General features: G+C 39.4%; 3 protein-coding genes across 3 annotated transcripts; 1 reads left to right on the top strand and 2 right to left on the bottom strand.

Moving 5' to 3' along the window:
• The first annotated feature begins 276 nt into the window (after positions 1 to 276).
• On the top strand, positions 277 to 1,280 carry LOC142221587 (ciliary microtubule associated protein 1A-like). Its single transcript, XM_075291334.1, has 4 exons — positions 277 to 411; positions 476 to 688; positions 751 to 940; positions 1,013 to 1,280. Exons 1-4 carry the CDS (start codon positions 399 to 401, stop codon positions 1,278 to 1,280), a joined length of 684 nt encoding a protein of 227 aa, XP_075147449.1. The 5' UTR covers positions 277 to 398.
• Positions 1,281 to 4,969: 3,689 nt separating this feature from the next.
• On the bottom strand, positions 4,970 to 7,060 carry LOC142230431 (uncharacterized). The gene has a single exon (XM_075301074.1). It carries the CDS (start codon positions 7,058 to 7,060, stop codon positions 4,970 to 4,972), a length of 2,091 nt encoding a protein of 696 aa, XP_075157189.1.
• A 3,635-nt stretch (positions 7,061 to 10,695) lies between these two features.
• LOC142230421 (uncharacterized) lies at positions 10,696 to 11,634 on the bottom strand. Its single transcript, XM_075301066.1, has one exon. The coding sequence runs from the start codon at positions 11,632 to 11,634 to the stop codon at positions 10,696 to 10,698; it is 939 nt and encodes a 312-aa protein (XP_075157181.1).
• Positions 11,635 to 15,127: the final 3,493 nt, after the last annotated feature.

Here is a 15,127-nt window from a genome sequence, read left to right as displayed (position 1 = left end):
GTCATAAATTTAAAACAAATTGAATATTTCAAAATTTTTGGTATAAAATAATTTTTGTTTTGAATTTTTATTGTCAATTAAACATTATCGTAGCTAGCAACATTCGAGTGCTATTGTGAAGATACCTCAAAAAGAGAAAAACTAAATTCTTGTAGACGGGAAAAAACCAAAATATTGAAATAATATGCCTTGGGATTCTCCTTTCAACCTAACCTACTTGCTTTTCCATGGATCACATTAACCATTCTATTTTTGTCATTAAAAAATTATTTTTCATTTCTATTGTATTTTTAGTTAAGCAATTTTTTTCTATTCCATTTTCAATTATTCTTATTTGAATTTCTGCATCAATTTCACGCTTTAAATGTTCGTTGGTATACGGTGACTAATAAGACGCAATGGCTTCTACAGGTACGGAACACTTTATGTATATCGAGATGTTTTTAGGGTAAAACATCCGCTCTTTGTTTTCTAGGTCCAGGTCCCGTTTATACATTGTCACCTACTATAGGCTATGAGAATCACGATCAGAGGAAGCAGCGTATGCCACAATATTCATTTGGTGCACGCACGAAATTTCGTACCAAGAATATAGTTCCGGGACCAAGTTATAATGTTTCTGCCTTAACACGATATGGACCAGCTAAGCCATTTGCTTTTACGTTGGCACCAAGGACTTTTATGAAAGGTGTGTGTGTAGAACATACTACTAGCATATGTTGAGTTTTCATTATTTCTTCTCTTGCACAGATTCAAAAAATATTGGTCCCGGTCCAGCGAATTATGATCTGAGTAAGTCACGCTATATAAATTCGAACAGTTCACCATCGTATTCGCTTGGGCGTCGAACTATAATACGAAACAAGATTGTGTGTCCGGGACCAAATACATATGGCATATGTGATAGGATTGCAAAACCTTCGGCTCCATCATTCAGCATGTATGTCTGCACAAAGTTCTCTTTTTGAATTGGCTAATAGCTGTTATGTTTTTTGTTTGCTCCCCAAAACAGTGGCATGCGTACCAGTCTTAAAACTAAAAGTGCTTCACCTGGCCCCGCAAATTACAATCCCCGAAATTTGAAAACCTATTCACCAAGAGCTCCGGAATATTCACTAGCACCGCGTACCTTTTATCATGCGAAAATATATGGGCCTGCTTCAAATGCCTATGACCGAACAAACTATAAACCTGGAAAGAATTCCCCAACATATTCATTTGGAGTACGGCATTCAAATAGAGCGCCCCCTATGTTGTTGTGTTGTAACAGTTTATTGTGATCTCATCCATTTCATGTTATACGCTTGGTACATCAGCTTGTTGGCAGATCAAGGAACTCTGCGACTAAGATGGGGTGTGTCCAGAGTGATCTGGTGGTAAGTCGGGTTGGTTTGGCTGGGCAAGAGAAAAGATGACGCGTGTCGTGTGGCCCTTGGTTGCAAATTGGACAAACGTCAGCTACGCTGCTATCAATCACCGATAAGTAGGAATTGAGGCGGCTGCACTTGCCTGATCTTAATTGGGCCAAAACTACCCTAGTCTGCCGTGGGAGGTCTCTTTCCTCCGGTGCTATGGGCGGTGGTCGGACTCCAAGAACAGGATTAACCTTGTAGCTTCTCACCGCTTCAGCTACAGTATCCTCATGAATCCTGTTCAAACCTGCCTGGTACGCTGCTTGATCTAGAGGCTCTCTTTTATAGCGCTGGATCTCGCGCTCTAGATTATGTATATCAACCCTTACGTTCCTGGGTGGTGGTTGTGTATCCATAAGATGGTGGTTTGGATGATTACTGCGATAACAACCCAGGAGATACTGCTTTGACAACATGTAGTTGTGTCTTCGCACAGGGATGATCTTTGTCTCCACATAAAGGTGATCCAGGGGTGTGCTGCGGAGACACCCAGTCGCAGTTCTAAGAGCAGCGTTCTGGCAGGTTTGTATGTTATTCCACTGCGTATCACTGGTCTGCGGTGTCCACACTGGCGCTGCATAGTTTACCACTGACCGGCCAATTGCCTTGTAAGTAGTTAGCAAGGTTTCTTTGTCCGCACCCCAAGTACTGCCGGCTAGTGACTTTTTTTGTTTTTTTTTTTTTTTGTTTATTTTTTTTTTCTTTATTTTCATCTATGGATTAAACCCTTACAGACTAACAGTAATATATTACATTATATACATATTGTTTGTTAATATATCAAGTATTTAATAATAATGTTATCTTTTTCTTTACATTGTATTTCTCTTCTGACAAATCAAGATAATAATAAAATTTATTGAATTCTTTACAAAGACGGCGAAGTGGATCGTTGTTTTCAAAGTTCGTTCGAAAGTATTCAATGTGGAGCAGTTCAAAGTTGCGGGTAGGTCTAAAGTGTACATTGAATGATATGCTGTTAATATGGAAGTCAGATTTAAATCTTCCGTTAATTAAATCAACCATAAAACAGATATTCAGCATGGTACGTCTACTTTTCAGTGTAGGTAATTTGATGAGCGATAGTCTTTCTTTGTAAGACGGCAAGGTTTGAGGTGTCCAGTTATTCCGACGTAAACAAAACAGTAAAAATTGTTTCTGAACAGATTCAATACGATTGCAATGAATTTGGTACTGTGGGTCCCAAATTACAGATCCATATTCCAGGATAGGACGCACAAGTGAAGTATATAAGTTTCTTGTAACAAATGGGTCAGAAAATTCCTTACTCCAGCGCTTGACAAATCCAAATGATCCATAGGCCGTATTTACAGTCATAGAAATGTGAGATCTAAAATTTAGCATGCGATCCAAAAGTATTCCAAGATTTTTAAAGGATTCAACAGTTTCAAGCGTTGTGCCATTCAAGTTATAATTCGTGTCGATATAATTTAATCTATAAAAAGAGATATGCTTGCATTTCCTTATGTTCAGTTCCATCATATTTGATGAGCACCATCTGTACATGCTATTCAGATCAGATTGGAGTAAGGATTGGTCATCACTATTCCGAATAACCTTTATAATTTTAACATCGTCAGCATACATGAGAGTGTAACCATATTTAATGGCTGATGGAAGGTCATTTATAAATAGGCAGAACAATAGAGGGCCAAGATGACTGCCTTGTGGAACACCAGAAGGCACATGTATTGATTTTGAAATAATGTTATCAAATACTACAAATTGTGTACGATTCTTTAGATAACTTTCAAACCAGGATACCATTAATTCACTGAAGCCCATGCGATGCAGTTTGTACAGTAAAAGTGAATGGTTTACTTTGTCAAACGCCTTACTAAAATCAGTATAAATGACATCAGTCTGTAAACGATCTCTAAAGCCTTCATTAACCATTGTAGTCAATTCCAAGATATTTGTTATGGTCGAACAAGATTTACGGAAGCCGTGTTGTTTAGGCGATAGAAGAGAGGAGACTTGATGATTCAAACTATCAGAAATAATTTTCTCCAACAGTTTTGGAATAGCACTTAATTTAGCAATGCCTCTATAATTCGTAATATCTGACTTGCTTCCATTTTTAAATAGCGGTGAATGCGTGGCATAAAAGTAGAAAAGAAATAAAAAGGCACTGGTTTAGAAGTTGAACCAAAATATTTGGGCTTTATTTAATCAATTATTGTTCGTCAAACAATATTTACCTTCGTAGAAGCGAGATAGTCTCAAAAGTGAATGACAAAAAGCTTGGATGCCGAAAGGCGGGGGTTGATGACATTTGACGTTAGAAAATGTCTTCATTTTCGTACCGAAAGGCAGAGAAGGTATAGACAAATCCTAACGGAGGGATTACACTTGAAAATGATTATATGATTTAACAAAAGCTAAGAAAACGGCATTTGAACTTAAACATTGCCGCCCGCCTTGCAACATCCAGCCATGTTGCAAAATTTAAAGTAATATTAATTATATGTACAATTTAAATAATGAAATAATGAACTAATGAAAGTATACAGAATGTACATTTCAGTTAACAAAAATGAGCATTTTATTTTAGTTCAATTCTTTTTTTTTTCTCTTGTTATGGTTTCCAATTCATGTTTCATTTTTTCCAAAACATATTATTATTTACAAATGTGCTCGCCCGATCGATTTTTAAATTTCAAATAAATTTGACTCGGAAGAGCCGGGTGTCGAGGACTCGTAAAGTCAGAAGGCAGTTGAAGACTACCTTACACCCAAGTGTGATATGGGGTGGCGAAGCCACAAACAATTCTCCTGGAGGAACCCCAGAAGCCGTCGTCAACGGTTTTTTATTGGTTGCTGTTGCAACATTGTCGGCCAGAATGGCAGAATCAGTAGTCGTACTGATGGTATGTTCATCGGCAAGGGGTGCGATGCTAGAATTAATCTCCCGTTCCTCATCCAACATGGGGACGTCGTCCTCAGACTCTGGAAGGGTAGCAGCCATCTTTGCTATGTTTTCTATCTATGAAAATATAGAAAGATTTCGGAACGGAAAACCAAATTAACATAATGGTCAGGGTGACCAGAACCCGTAGGTCGCCTTACAACTTGTAGTCCAATCTATTGCGATTCGAACGCGGCCATCAACCCAAAGATTTTTCACGTAACAAAAACTAGGGAGGACGCGAGCATAACGCGACAGATAGACCTATGTTAACTCCCTAAAAGACAAGGATGTAATCCATTTGAACAAACGACGACCGTTAGTACCCGGATGAACATCGCGAAGACGACATAATTTCCACGTAGTGGGGAGTAATAGTTCTCGTCGAGAATGTCGTGGACAAATCAAAGGTAGCATGTAAAGTTACCGCTTTCGTAGAAAAGCAGACAGTTTTGTAAATATAACCGTGGGTTATCATCAAGGCGTGACCTGTAAAGCATTCCTCATAATCCCATTGTCAAAACCAGTAGTGGTAAAATAGCGTCGCGCTCTATGTGAGAAGACAGCTCAGAATTATGGTGTATATTGCCCCTTGAACCAGACGCATTATTCAAATTATGGTACCCCGTCAATACGTCGTCAACGTACATGCATTTCCGTAGGACTTGTACATAAAGAGGAAACCCATTCTCCGTGTCCATTGACGTGTCTCGTCAAGACTAGTTCCCTCGGAGAGGTCCACAGTAGTCGTGTAGACTGAAATATTCGAAGCAGGGATAGGACCCGTGACAACCCAGCCGAAGACTGTGTTTTGCGCTAGTAATGATCCCAAAATATTCGTTCTCGTACCGTCCAACAAAATTTTCGGATAAAGATCCGCGCCCAACAGAAGGTCAACAGGACGACAAACAAATAAATTGAGGTCAGCCAAACGTAGATTTGGCATACTAGACACAATGTCACGATCTAGAGAAAAAGATGGCAGGTTGCCGGAAATGTTCCGAAGAACATACGCTGTAGTCTCCAGTAGGAGCGACTCATCTAGTGGGGTACCAATGCAAAGTGAACAAAGTTCTCTCGACGTGATCGAAACACTTTGATTCACACCAGAAATTGTAGCCGAAGTCGAAGACGTACTCAGTCCAAGTCGGTTCCCCAATCCTTCCGTAATAAAGGATGATTCCGAAGCGGGATCTATTAAGGCCCTAGCAGGATACGTGATACCCTGGTGAACGATATTCACCATTGCAGTTCCTAATAATACATTTCCAGTACGCGAAGTATGGAATACCTGTCTACTCGACGTCCCTGACACAATGCCAGTCGACGTAGAAGGTTGATCGGCATCCGGTGATGTCACTTCGGTATTTCGCGTAGCCGGTGCGGAAACGACCGGAGTAGTCCTAGGGCTATTCGACATATCACTATGCAAAAGAGTGTGGTGTCTTCTACCACATCTACCGCAATCATATGCGCTGGGACAATCATTTGTCACATGTCTGCGTGACAGACAATTCATACAACACTGATGGCGCTTAATCACATTCATCCTCTCAGGAACTGAAAGATTATGAAACCTAGAGCATGTTCTGAGGTGATGCTGTCGTCGACAGAGAACGCATAATCTGTCAGGAGAGGACTGGGAGGAACGAGGCGTACTTGTTGGGGAACGAGGTGCTTTCGCATTCGTGAAATGCGAGCGAATTCTTTTGTTGGCCGGAGGCCTGGCGTCAATGCCGCAGATATCGCGAAGACATGTCAATGTCTGGATTCTTTCCGTGAGAAAGAAGTCCAAATCTGACCAAGAAGACAAAGCAGACTTGTCCTTAATACTCTGTTCCCAAAGTGTAACAGTACATTTCGGCAACCTCTGAAGGCATAAAAAGACGAGGATGGGATCCCAATCGTCAGTGGCCACATCGTAGATGGACATTGTCGAAATGCATGTCGAGATACCACGTTGTAGTTTCTTCAGTCCTGAACTGGTCTCAGACTCCAAGACTGGCAAATCAAATAATAATTTGAGTTGGTGGTTCACCAAGAGGCGGGTATTATCATAAGTACCCTTTAGCGCCTTCCACGCAAGAGCGAAGCTTCTATGCGTGAGCGGAAATTTCGAAACCACATCGCGAGCTTCACCACTGGTTTTCTTGAGTAAATGACACAATTTTTCAATATCGCTCAGTCGGCTATTGTTAATATATACCGCTGTGAAGAAATCTCTAAATGTCGGCCAATTGAGAAAATCGCCGTCAAAAACATCTATATCACAAGGCGGCAGATTGAGACTGTGGGAGGAACTATTGTCTCCCCTAGAGCTGATAGAAGAGCCGCGTGACTCATCGGACCTATGGGAAACATTCAAAAGTGAGGTTTGGTCCTCCAACCGAGGCGATTTAGCAGAATGCTTAGATGGTGCACGTAGTGCCTCCAATTTACGTTGAATTGACTCCATGACATTCAGATAACAATTATAAGCCACGTCATATTTGCTGCCAGCAGCGGCGACTGCCTCGGTTGCGTTGCTCTGTGTGGACATAAAGTCAAGACATTCGTCGAATAAGCTCTTAACTTTTTCCCACAACGACTTAGCCTCGGAACCATGACATTCTAGTCTATAGGCGGTTAAATCATCGTCTCGCAAACTGTGAAACTTCGTTTCAAATCGGACTACTGCGTCAGTTGCTCTCGTGAAAGCAGTCAGTGGTGTAGTAGTCATCATGACCAAGTACTGTCAAACTTAAAGGGCGAAAAAATTGACACGTGATGTCCAAAACTCTCGAAAAGAGTATAAATCGATCCAAACGCTACTTCGATTCGTCGTCGAACAAATGAAAATGCAGTTTTTTCCAGTGTATGCGAAATGTGTATCGTCAACACACAATATTTTTCGCAGTGTACCGAAAGTACCACAAATGTGAACAAGGTAACGTAATTACCACAAAAACACAAAAAATGAGATAAGAAAATTTCTCACAGTGTACGGAGTACAACCAATTTTTTACAGTGTATCGTCGATACACCAATTTCCTCACAGTGTATTGGAAATACCAGCTAAAATTAGCTCTGTAAGGTAAATTATAAGTATTTCAACTTTTTGTAAAAATTGGCGAAAAATTTCTCCAAGTGTATGAAAACACGTAAAGTTTCTTCCAGTGTATCGTAAATACAAGAAACCCTTTTTCGCGTGGCGAAATATATGCAAAATCTTTATTTGGAAAATATTACAATATTTTCCCAGTGTACCCTGTGTTCCAAAAGATTTTTGCAAGTGTATCGTGAATACAAAAAATATTTTCAGTGTATCGTAGAATACAAAGAATAATTTTCGCGTGGCGAATTATCGAAAAAATTGAAAACTTTATATATTACGAGAGAGTTTCTCTCAGTGTATATATTATCCAAAATTTCTCCCAGTGTACGTAGATACACAAAATTTGTGCAAGTGTATCGTGAATATCACTTGCCAAATTGAAAAATTACAAGACAATGAAAAGTCGTGAACTTCAAATTGTAAAATGTCAACTTGACCGATTGTAGGGTGCACGGACTGTAAGATGCACACTAAGAAACAGTAAGGTCCAACAACAACAATAATATAAAAAATAAAAAAGTTTCGTGGAAACTCAAATATGTCAGTATTACGATAATATAATATATAACAAATACTGTTATTTTATTGTTTATATCGACCGACCGTAGGGTACACTACCACGTAACACGAACGATAATAGTAAACGACCGATATCCGTAGGAGTCAACAATAAATACTTCTCTCAATTGAACTTGCAAAAAATTATTTTTATAATTTAGCGCCGTAAGCGACCCACGCTATTAAACCAACGTGTATGCAGTTCGAATGTATGTTGGATGTAACACCTGTGTGCGTACGTGTGTATAGCAAGTTGAATGGCAACTGTATAACACTTTACTATTGATGTCTATTGGCAAACCAATGCTTACAACCAATGCAATTGTTTTTGTTTTTTTTCTATGCAGATCGAAGATCAAAAACCAAAAGAAAAACACAACAATATGAATGTAATCAAATGGAGAAATACAGCGAAATTGAATTCAACTTTGACGTAGAATATTTGGACGAAAACAAAGTGGAATTAAACGCACTTTTCAACACTTTAATGACAATGTAACCGGGTATTAAAGACCGACGGATAATTTAATTTTTTCTCGTAGAGATTTAATGTACAACCGATATAAAATACGAGTTGTAAAGCGACCGTAGGCGAGTGTTTATTTCTGTTTTATTTATATTTACACCGAAGGATATGCTCACTTTTTAATTATCACTGAAAGTACATACCTTGGTTGTTGATAATAAAAATATTTGTGTAATAAATTGAAAATGCCTCGTAGAGGATGGTGATCGTCGATCGTTTGTTGTTGTTGTTGATTGGCGTAGCCTTTGCCTTCGAAGAAGAAATAAAAAGAGCGAATTAATTCTTTCCAATTAATATTCGGCTCGAATGGACCAATGAATGCGTGGCATAAAAGTAGAAAAGAAATAAAAAGGCACTGGTTTAGAAGTTGAACCAAAATATTTGGGCTTTATTTAATCAATTATTGTTCGTCAAACAATATTTTCCTTCGTAGAAGCGAGAGAGTCTCAAAAGTGAATGACAAAAAGCTTGGATGCCGAAAGGCGGGGGTTGATGACATTTGACGTTAGAAAATGTCCTCATTTTCGTACCGAAAGGCAGAGAAGGTATAGACAAATCCTAACGGAGGGATTACACTTGAAAATGATTATATGATTTAACAAAAGCTAAGAAAACGGCATTTGAACTTAAACAAGCGGAATGATAAATGAATTCTTCCACAACGTAGGAAAGTGACCTGTGCGCAAAGATTCATTAAACAGAAATGACAGAGCAGTCGAAAGAGAATGAGCACAATATTTGAGGATGTTACTGGGAATCCCATCAGGGCCCGGGCGATATGAACATTTTATCTTTTCCATATAACTCATCACAATATCAGGAGAAATAAATGGAGTAGTGAATGTCGAGTATTCCTGTATCTTATATGGGTAAGCATCAGATTGCTTGAAATCCTTATGGCAGTAAGTTGTTGCAAAGAACTTTGAAAACAAATTACATATAGATTCATTATCATCCCCTTCAACAGCATCATAGTGAAGGGTTCTTGGATACACATTTGATTGACGTTTAGAATTAACAAATCTGTAAAATGACTTTGGATTAAGCTTCAGTTCATTTTTAATTTTCGATAAATAATTGTTATAGGATTGTTTATTCCACAGGTTGTATTCTGAACGAGCAATTGAGTAGTTTGCATAGTCAGTCACAGATCCAGATTTTTTATACTTTTTATAAAGTTTATTCTTTCTATTCTTCAAGTTACGTAATTTACTGTCATTCCAAGGTGGACCAATGTGAGAAGTTATTCGAATTAATGGAACAGATTGGGCTATAAATGAATTCAAAGTTTCATAAAATGTATTTATTGATTCATCAAGATTTCTCGCTGGTAAAATTTTATTCCAATCCACATTTAATAGTAATGAGTTCAGTTTTTCATAATCAGTTCTATTAAAAGAGAATATTTTATCAGTTTTCAATACGAGTTTATTTCGCATAGATCTCGAAAAAGACATATTTATATCCATACAGACAGTGGGATGATGAACATCTTCAGGATTTACAACGGCATTGACGCGTGATAAAAACACATCTTTTAGTTCATTTGTAAAAAATAAATCAAGTAATTTATTATTCGAGTTTTGTATGTTGCTAATTTGAAAAAGACCATCTTTTAACAAGTTTTCAACAAATTCAGATTGATATCCATTTCTTAGCATTGGTACGGAGTAATTCATTTCCTCACAATATTTCCATGTAATAGATGGAATGTTAAAATCACCAGACAAAACAATCAAATCAGAGGGTCTCGCAGTAGATAGGACCGATTGGATAGCAGTCAAATGAGCATTATAAACAACGTTACAAGAACCAGGAGGAATATAGGAGCAAGTCACAAACAATGAATTATGGCCGCACCTTATTTTCACTCCTATATATTCAATTTGAAGTTCATTTGGAATATCAATTTTTGATGAAGCAACTTTCGAAGAAACAGCAATTAGGACGCCGCCACCAGATTTCTTCAAACCAGTTGTGCGGTCACATCTATAAATTTGGTACTTGTCGCATAAGATTTCAGTATTTAAGATATTACTTTGAAGCCAGGTTTCAGTAAATATAATCAAATCATAATCAAAACCAAGGCTATCCGTATATAGGTTGCATAATTTTGTGTTAAGTCCCCTAACATTCTGATAAACTAAAGTAAAATTCGTATCAGACAGGGTTTTATTCAGTTTTTTGATTGCTCAACGGGACGTGCAGGTAAACGGGCAACTCTGTCTCTAAAAACAAATTCATGCACCACAGCTCTGTAAGGCCAAAATTCCGGATTGACCACTGTGTCAAAAATGTCCTCAGGTACGAAAATTTTGAATGACGACTTGTTCCTCCTCTCTACAAATTGCAGTTTAGATACCTTAATGTCTACATTTGCATTCAGTTTTGATTTTATGTAGAAATGAATATCATCCTCAGTTGTTTCTGGAGCAAAACGGGCAGCAAAAATGGTTTTCATTGGGGGTAAGACCCTTAAAGGTTTTGGAGATGAACCAGCAGGCGATTGATTTGTAGGTGTATTAAAAGGAGAAAAGAATGAATTAGTATCAGTTAACACAGTAGCTGGTGCCACTACTGTTCCAGTGTTCAGTGATTTCGAATGCGACGGGGTAATAATAATAGGTGGAATAGGTAAAGGTGCAGTTTCAGCGTTGTTAGTAGGAATGACAACAGTCTCTGAATCGTGAATATTATTATTGGTGTTAACTAGTGTCGGAGAAATTGTTTCAATCTCATTGTTAGATGAATTCTTGTTAGATTTAGATTTCTTCCTTTTTCTGGAGTTTTCAGTTGGTGATTGTAACACTATGTCCAAGTTTGAAGAATTATCAAGAATATTCTTATATTTTTTAAAGCGATCTGAGATCAAATCAAAATCCCTCGAAATATCATCGAGTCTGGCTCTACAGTTTTTAAAAAAGGTAAAAAACTCGCCATCAATATGTTTGCACTTTTCACAGCACCACCGCAAACCCTTATCTTCACGTAAGTTGTCAATTGTGCGTGCTGCTAATTGCGCACATTTTGAATGGTAACTTGTTGAACAAATCCAGCACGAAATCATTTGTTCATCCAATTTAGTGATACGACACGATGGTATAGGGCAAGCCATTTTTCAATTTTTCTTAATATGTGGATGCAAATATATTTCCAACAATTTCGCAATGAATAAATATATGATTCAGACTTGAAATCAAATGTGAAATTTAATTCGTAAAATCCAAAGTATACTTCTAGGCATATACAAAATCAGAGTTGAGTTTAGGTTAGCAAATTCAGTACTTAGCTATTTCAACAACCAGTGATTAGTACTTAGCCTGATCAACAACCACAGAAAAACTTTTGAAGTGAGCTTTTATCAATCAAAACAGAAGGAGAACAGTGGAATGACGTTTCGCTGGCCAACACTATTGAGTGAGGAGTAAGCTGACGTTTCTAATTTGTGTACTCACAGGTCAAAGCGCCTTTTCTCTTTGTTTACAGAAACCTTGAAACAACAACAAAAACTGAAATATTTGTATTGCTTTCGATGGTTTGCAGTTTTATAAAACTTTATAAAAATACAGCTTTCAACACAAAACAGCTCAAACGAAATATGTCGAACAGAATGCAAAAGCTTTAGATCACGTTAAGCACCGGTTTTAGCACAAGTTAAGCGAGATATTCACAATGAAATTTTAATTTTAATTGGAGCAACTTGAAAACACGTCCAACAATGTAACAATGTTGATATTAAAGATATTAAAGACTTGAGGACCTTGTTTCTACCACGGAGCTTATTACAAATTGCAGTGGCATGGGCAGATGACCTAAAAAGGCTGTCGAATGTGACCCCAAGAATCTTGGGGTAATTTGTGGTCGGAATTATTACTCCATCGACTCTGATATTCAACTGCCTGCGCACTTCTGCCGTCCATGTAGTAAATAGTGTGGCTGAGGATTTGGTGGGGGATATCCTCAAGTTTCTCGCAGTGAAATAACTGGTAAGATTAGCTATGTAGACGTTCAACCGATCGCAAATGTCATCAACATTGGGCCCAGATGCCAAGATTGTACAGTCATCCGCATATGATACAATCTCGACGCCGTCAGGAGGGGGTGGAATCGAGGACATGTAGAGGTTAAACAGTGCCGGAGATATCACCCCACCTTGGGGAACTCCCTGTTTAACTCTACGCGGTCTTGACTTTCTGTCCCTGAATTCCACGTACGACTGGCGTCCACACATATAATTCAGCACCCAACGCTTCGCTCCTGCCGGTAGGGACGTATTCTCGATGTCCTCAAATAATGTGGCATGGTTGACCGTATCGAATGCTTTCGATAGGTCAAGCGCCACGAGGACCGTCCTGTGACACGGCCTGGGCTGGTTAAGTCCCTTATTAATATGTGTCGAAATGGCATGTAAGGCTGTTGTCGTACTATGTACCTTACGGAATCCATGTTGATGGTGGGCAGCTGGAAAATTCTCCACAAGGCTGGGGAGGAGTAATGCCTCAAGTGTCTTGGCTACTGGCGAAAGAAGGGATATCGGTCTGTACGATTCACCTTTGCTCGAATCTTTGCCCGGTTTCAGTAGTGGAATCACCCTTCCCATTTTCCAGACATCGGGTATAATGTGTGATTCCAAAGACAAATTGAGGAGTCTGGTCAGGAACTCAACTCCCAGTATTCCCAGATGCTTCAGCATTAGCATTGAAATTCCGTCAGGGCCCAGCGCCTTAGATGGTTTCGCGTTGTTGATGACATTGGTAACTTCGGCTGCAGTAAATTGTGGTGTGTCATCGGCTCGGAGACCACGTACACGACGGGTGGCTCTCCTTTTCGCTCTATCACTCTCGGGATGCTCGACAAACTGTCGGTTGAAGTATTTGGCGCACCTCTTCGGATCAGTCACAGTCACGTCGCCAAATGTGACTGAAATCCCATCATCCCTTGTGGAGGGGTTCGAGAGGGCTCTAACTGTTGACCACAATTTACCAGTTCCTGTTCCTAAGTTACATTGCTTCAGGTGCTCTAACCAAGTGTTCCGCTTGTGCTCGTCGACTATCTTACTAATCTCTAGATTTAGTTCTCTGATTCTAGGATCAGCAGGGTTAGCACGACGGCGTTCATCACGCTCGTCTGCGAGTCCCGCCGCTTCGGCTGGGAAGTTGGGCCTCACCTGGGCAATTCGACCAGCGGGTATGAAGCGAGCGGCTGCTGCGTTGATGATGTCCCGGAACTCCCTCTGGGCAACATGAACATGTGAGGGGGACGGGAGCTCACTGAAGCGGCGATCGGTGTATTCTCTGAAGCCTTCCCAGTTGGCTTTCTTTTGATTAATAAACGTCCGGCGTTCAGAGGTTATGAAATCGGAGGGTCGGTTGATGGTGAGAATTATGGGGAGGTGGTCCGAACCCAATGAAATGACGGGTTGCCAGGAGACGTCATTTATCAGACCAGGCGATGCTAACGATAAATCTGGCGAACTGCTGCAGTCACCCATAATTCTCGTGGGGGCCTCTTCGTTCACCGTGCAAAATGTGGAGTCGTCTATCTGCTCTGCCAAAGCTATGCCCCTCTGGTCATTACCCAGGAGAGAATGCCAAAGTTCATGGTGGGCATTAAAATCTCCTAGAACCAATCGGTTATGCCCGCTCAACAACCACTCAATGTTTGGGCTATAACCAGGAGCACAGCTACCAACCGGCGGTATGTACACATTGTATAGCTCTATCTCGGCAGCCCCACACTTAACTGCTACCCCCATACATTCCATGTACGGGTCATTAGTGTCTAGCACAAGCGTGATAGGTCTATACTGCACGGAACGGTGTAATATGAAAGCACAGTACCATGGTCCGGGGTTATCCTCTATCCCGGCTCGGACCAAAAGCTGGCGGAGAAGGCTCCCCGGGATGCACCTTCTCCAACATGAAAAAATGGACGAGACAACACGTACACTGAGGTGGCAGCCGCTGGCCGATGGCTGGTATCCATCGGGTCAATCCGGTGCGTAGAACCCGCCGCCGTGGGATCGTCGCCCCCTATGATCGTGGCTTGTGATAACATGTAATATACCCAAGAGTATTTACAAAAAATTTAGCAATGTTATCACATTTTTGGAACTTTGTTCGAATGTACTTTTACGACAGTGTTCAAACAAAGTCCAGATTAGGGTTATTAACGAATAATGATGCTGAAACTATTTAAGATTAATTAAAGTGAGGAATAAATACATTTATTTTTGGTAAAAAATAATTTATATTAATACGATAATAAATTAAAAGTATTACTAAAAATTATGTTTGACATAACTTATGTGTATGTTCATTGAACTTTATACCAACGTTTAGTTCATAAAATGTTGGAGACATACTTAATCGTAAAAAATTTATTTAAAATTGGTAAAAATTGGTGCACCATAATAAAAAAATGAACTTACTGACGGTAAAACTGTCTTAAGGTATAAATCGTGGTAATTTTTACTACACCCTCAAAAAAATCACTTCTCTAACATATGTTCCAAACATATTTTGCAGGAAGCACATATATTATTGGATACTGCCGAAACATTAATATGTTTGTTTTATATAAACATATTATATGCTTGGAAGCATTTT

This window comes from Haematobia irritans, chromosome 1 (assembly GCF_050003625.1).
Source record: "Haematobia irritans isolate KBUSLIRL chromosome 1, ASM5000362v1, whole genome shotgun sequence".
NCBI lineage: Eukaryota > Metazoa > Arthropoda > Insecta > Diptera > Muscidae > Haematobia > Haematobia irritans.
The sequence above is the reverse complement of the archived record's forward strand: the minus strand, read 5'-3'. Positions and strand labels throughout refer to the sequence as shown.

Coding starts and splice junctions, on each gene's coding strand:
- LOC142230431 (XM_075301074.1), bottom strand. CDS start 7,060: ATGACTACTACACCACTGACTGCTTTCACGAGAGCAACTGACGCAGTA.
- LOC142230421 (XM_075301066.1), bottom strand. CDS start 11,634: ATGGCTTGCCCTATACCATCGTGTCGTATCACTAAATTGGATGAACAA.
- LOC142221587 (XM_075291334.1), top strand. Junction 689..750: donor ACCAAGGACTTTTATGAAAG/GTGTGTGTGTAG, acceptor TCTCTTGCACAG/ATTCAAAAAATATTGGTCCC. Junction 941..1,012: donor TCGGCTCCATCATTCAGCAT/GTATGTCTGCAC, acceptor TCCCCAAAACAG/TGGCATGCGTACCAGTCTTA.